General features: G+C 37.0%; 1 protein-coding gene across 1 annotated transcript; it reads right to left on the bottom strand.

Annotated features, from left to right (window-relative positions):
* Positions 1-3,042: 3,042 nt before the first annotated feature.
* LOC127119293 (ubiquitin-40S ribosomal protein S27a) lies at positions 3,043-3,749 on the bottom strand. The gene has a single exon (XM_051049503.1). The coding sequence runs from the start codon at positions 3,643-3,645 to the stop codon at positions 3,178-3,180; it is 468 nt and encodes a 155-aa protein (XP_050905460.1). The 5' UTR covers positions 3,646-3,749; the 3' UTR covers positions 3,043-3,177.
* Positions 3,750-5,530: the final 1,781 nt, after the last annotated feature.

The following is a 5,530-nucleotide window of genomic DNA, read 5'->3' as shown; positions in this document are numbered from 1 at the left end:
TGGGTTATACTAATATTTAGAAACTAAAGAGGGGGAAAATCTATATATAGAATTGGTAAGGAAAGAGAAAGAAAGTGAGAGGATTTGAATCAGCTAAAGTCTATTAAAGGTTAAAAAAAGGTAAAGGTTTGGTTTAGGAAAAAGATATAAAGGATAGTTGGAAGACGTATTTATACAATTTATTTAATGAAGGATATGATATCTCATCGGACTCTAGTAAACACGGCATTAGAGAAAAGGGTTGAAACTATATTATTACCATCGGATTCAAAAAAGAGAGGTAAAACAAGCATTGAAAATGATGAGTAACAGTAGGACGGTTAGGTTAGACAAGACATTTATTTAAGTGTGGGAAATTCTTAGAGATAGAGGTATTAAGTGGCTCATCAAACTCTTTAATGAGATTATGAGGTCAAAGAAAATGTCGGATGAATGGAGAATAAGCACTTTAGTTTCAATCTATAAGAACAATGGGGATATACAAAATTGTGCAAATTATATGGGGATTAAACTTATGAGTCATACCATAAAATAAGTGTAATAGAGACGAACATGTTGCATTGGATGTAAAGTAAGACAAGATAACATTAGAAATCATAATATTATAGAGTAAAAAAAAGTACATCAGATAGAGAAAAGTTAAACAACTAGAGGTAGAGAAAGACGTAGAAAAATTATAAGTAAAACTATTGAGAAAAAAACTCGAGATTGATTATTTGAATATAAACATGACCTTAGATAAAATATTATGATAAAAGTTATTCATAAAATTGATCTCACTTAATGAGATAAGACATGATTGTTATTGTAATTCATAAATGACATAGAAACATAGGATGGATACATCACAAAGCATTGCTTTGATCAATTACTTGGAATACAAGATAATTAACGAACTTCTATAAACTCCTTTAACATACCATTTATAATACCAAATTTGCGCACTTGCTTAAACTTAATATCGAATTTCACATGTAACATCTTACTAGAAAAAGAATAATTGTTTGAGCCAGAATCAAACTTTAAATATGAACACTTCTATTATTGAGCTTCAAATTACAACTTGTCAGAAACTAAAGATGAGTCTCTTGCATTAAATTTATCCTTCATAGGTTGAACACGATTCAACTCAACTCAAGGACTCCTTCTATATTCAAAATGACCGTGAAAGTTTTTCAAATTTATAGACAAATTAGGTTTTAAAGAATTGACCAACGAAAATTTAAAAACAAATTAAGTGTTAAATATAACTCGTCCCAACATATCCTTCGAATGCTTACTCACCCTGGGAGTTTGAAGAATTGTGTCAATGATGAAGATTTTTATATATCCTTCGAATGCTTACTCACCCTGGGAGTTTGAAGAATTGTGTCAATGATGAAGATTTTTATATTTAAAGAATTGGGTGAATGCTATTTTTAGACTAAACAAAAAACGAGGAAGGTAGGCGTCTATGAGTCAATTTATTTTAACTTTAAAAAAATAAAATAAAAATTTCTGAGTCAGTTTATTTTAACTTTAAAAAAATAAAATAAAAATTTATATTTTTTAAAATGGATTTTACAAAAGTAATCTTTAAAATATTACAAATTTTTTTAATTTGTCTTTTATAGATTAAAAGATTAAATTATTTAATCTATAACATATATATACATTATTAAAGATCAAAATATAGTCAACATCACAATTTTTTATAAAAAGATGTATCTCAAAAATGATTTGTTAAAAATTATATAAAATAACTTTAAAATTAAATATTTTTTTAAAATTTTGATATCCAAAAAAATTTAGATAAAATAATAAAATATTTAAAATAACATTTTAAGAATAATTATTCAAACCAAATTTATATAACACTAAGGAATCATTTTTAGAAAAAAAAATAAAACAACCCTATATATATTGTTCATCATTTAAATACGAAATGGGTGAGATTGACCGAATATCATTGAGCGATATAGATTATATCAAACGCACTAGTGCACTAACTAGTACATAAGACTAGTTCTACAAATTGTAAATTATTTAGTCATCGAAACTTCGTGGTAAAAATTTCGGTCCTACAAATTATTTTTAATTTTATTATGGATTTTGGACAAAGGGTGTGCTAGTCCTAAAAGTGAGTCCCAAAACAACCACAAAACAACCACAAGTTTTCAGAAATCATAGATAGGTAATAGATAAGCTCAATTAATAGATACAAATTACAAGATTATAGTGTGTCAAACTCTCCAACGGCAAGACAAAATTACCAAAAAATACATAATGAACACTAGTAGTTACGTGCGAAATCATAAGCAATAACTAGCAGCATACATGCGAAATCACTAGCACAAACTTCAAACTCATATTTTAACAAAATGGTACCAATAATCACTTCAGCTTTTTATTTAATAAAAAAAACTAACTAAAACATGGATAGCAATTATATCCTCACAAACCATATTTACCAAAAAGTAACAGAAAAATGTTCCACTTTGCCATTACCAAAAAAACTACCAAAGAAAATATATACTCAAATTACTAGCAAAATGCTTAACTTATATTTAACAAATCATAAAAGCAACAGCTTCAACGATGTAATAACCAAATAAACCAAGCAAAAACTACATTTTCTAATCCAAAAAATAATAATTTCAACCAACAAATGTTTGGATCATTGAAAGACTAATAAAAAGAACACTGTTATAATACAAAGCATACTATATGCACCAGTCACCAAACTCAGTTGTTAAAAACTGATAAAAAGAACATGTGAAGCAAATGACTACAATTTTTTCATGAAATAAACCGCAAAAAACAGATAACACTCTTTCACTCGAATAATGCATATCAAACTTCCACAATTCTCAACATGAGAGTTAATCTCAATTCTCAATAACATTGACTGAGAATTAATCTGAAATCATAATTTAACAGCAGGAAATTCATGTCCAGCAAAACAAGAATAATTGAGTATTGTAACCAATTCAAACCACAACAATAAATTTAATACAAGTATCAAAATATTCAGCAAAATCATAGAATATCATGATAACTTAATTAAAACTAACACAAAAAATATATTAAACCATTCATTCAGTCATGACAATAGCAAAAATTGTTCACTCCACATATACAAAATCATAAACAACAATTCTCAAAAACTAAAATATAAAAATTAAACATAAACCAAAATCAAGCATCAGCTTTCTGATAAACATAGGTCAAACCACATTTGCCGCAGTAATGACGATCAAAGTGATTCGCCATGAAAGTCCCTGCACCACACTCCGCATTCGGGCACTCCTTCCTCAACCTCTGAACCTTCCCAGAATCATCAACCTTGTAAAACTGAAGAACAGCAAGCTTCACCTTCCTATGCTTGTGCTTAATCTTCTTCGGCTTGGTGTAGGTCTTCTTCTTACGCTTCTTGGCTCCACCGCGGAGACGGAGAACAAGGTGGAGGGTGGATTCCTTCTGGATGTTGTAGTCAGCAAGAGTGCGGCCGTCTTCGAGCTGTTTGCCGGCGAAGATCAGTCGCTGTTGGTCCGGTGGGATTCCTTCCTTATCTTGGATCTTTGCTTTGACATTGTCGATGGTGTCAGAAGACTCGACCTCGAGGGTGATGGTTTTCCCCGTTAGGGTTTTGACGAAGATCTGCATCTTCGGAGAGGATTAGGGTTTGCGCCGGAAGAGATGGAAATTGCGAGAAACACGATAGAGTTGGTTTGTTTGAGGATTTTATATGGGGAAGAATTGGGGAATTAGGTTTGGGTTTGGGGGCTTATGGGCTTTTTAAATAAATAGCCCATCAACGTCTTCTATAAGAAAGTTTGAAAATTAGAAAATTTTATTTCTCAATTTCCCCTATTTTTATTTTTTGGACTAAATTGTCCTTATATAAACGATATATAGGATAGAAACTTTCATTTTTACATCACTTGTCTAAGTCTTCTGTAAAACACAAATTTTCTGGTTGCAAATCGAAACTCATTCTCCAAGTTTTTCGGTTCACATTTATCATACTATAACACATTCAGTAAGTGTTTCGGTTTTAACAAATTCATCGGAACTCATTTTAAAGAATTTTTTATCCAAAAAAAATCTCAATCTACCCCACTTTTAAGAGGAGACGTCAGACCAATTGGCGTCTCCTCTTAAATTTAGAGAGGAGACGCCAATTGGATTGTGTTCCGGACTGGGCCATGACCCTAGGCACGGCACGGCCCAATGCTCGCCAAGCCCACGTCCAAACGGCCATGTCCACACGACCACAAGGACACGTCAGGTGGACGACAGTCCGCCCGACGAACGTCTCCCCGGCCCCTTAAACACGTGTCGGACAGCGAGCGGGTCCTCCTCATACGATCTCCATCCACTCACCGTCAACCCACGTCGCGGGCACCTCAGTTGTGTCGGGCAGGGCCCTAACGGCATCCCACTCACCACGTCACCCAACTCCCCTATATTGTCGCCTTAGGGATAGGAGCAGTTGGACCAGGGGGCAGACTTTGGTCTAGGTCTTAACGCTTCTTACGCGTCCCCTGGCAGCTCCTCCTTGGGCCTAGCTAATCCAGCCCATTAGGAGCCTTGGCCCAGCGCTGGGGGCTCACTATAAATACCCCTTTCATGGCAAAGGGGCAGGTATTCTAACTCACACTCTGATAATCTCATTCTGTACCTTTTCTGACTTAAGCGTTGGAGCACCTTGCAGGTACACCCCCCTCTCATTTCATTCTCCGGCCCATTCACCAAGACCTTGGAAGGCCCTCCTGATCAGGTGAGATCAGTGGCGCCGTCTGTGGGAACTAGCTATCCCCATCTTCATCAAACGAGGATCAAAAGCTCATTTATTTCTGTCCTTCCAACATGGCCGGAGAACAACATAGCGATCACAGCCGTCCCCTCGTCAACTACAATATGGACGACGGCCCGCCATCCCATGAAGCGGACGTTCGGGACGGTCATCCATCCACCCCGTCTCCAGAGCCCCAAAACAACGGAGATGCCTCTCACGCCCACAATTTAGGGGCAGAGACATTTCATCCCATTCCCGTTCCCGTTGAAGGAGACGCCGTAATGATTGCCATGGTGAATGCCCTCAATCAGGCCGGTTCTCTGCTCCACCAGCAGCACGAACGAATCATGGCCCTCGAAGCCGAACGACAAGAGGCCCGGCCCCAGCCGGTGAGTAGGATACAACAACGTTCGGAGCCAACGAAGAAGCGAGGACGTCGCTCTCCCGAACCCCACGCCAGCAGGGCACGCGCCCGTCGTGACGGTGGTCGAGCGAGAACATCACCAAGGCGCGGGCACAGCCCCGACAACAACGAACTGTCTCCCTTAAGGAGCGACGAGGAAGATTTGCACTGCCCCCTATCTCGGGCAATAATGGAAGCCCCGCTCCCCAAAGGCATGGAGAAACCGCCAAACCTAGCTGTGTACGACGGGACTACAGATCCCGACGATCACGTCGACAACGTCAACGCGATGCTCGACTACCGCAATGATATAACCGGGCACCTCAAATGCCGACTGTTCTCAACGA

This window comes from Lathyrus oleraceus, chromosome 2, assembly GCF_024323335.1.
Source record: "Lathyrus oleraceus cultivar Zhongwan6 chromosome 2, CAAS_Psat_ZW6_1.0, whole genome shotgun sequence".
NCBI classification, from domain to species: Eukaryota; Viridiplantae; Streptophyta; class Magnoliopsida; order Fabales; family Fabaceae; genus Lathyrus; species Lathyrus oleraceus.
Note: the sequence above shows the minus strand (reverse complement) of the source record. Positions and strands in the feature narration are given on the sequence as shown.

Coding starts and splice junctions, on each gene's coding strand:
- LOC127119293 (XM_051049503.1), bottom strand. CDS start 3,645: ATGCAGATCTTCGTCAAAACCCTAACGGGGAAAACCATCACCCTCGAG.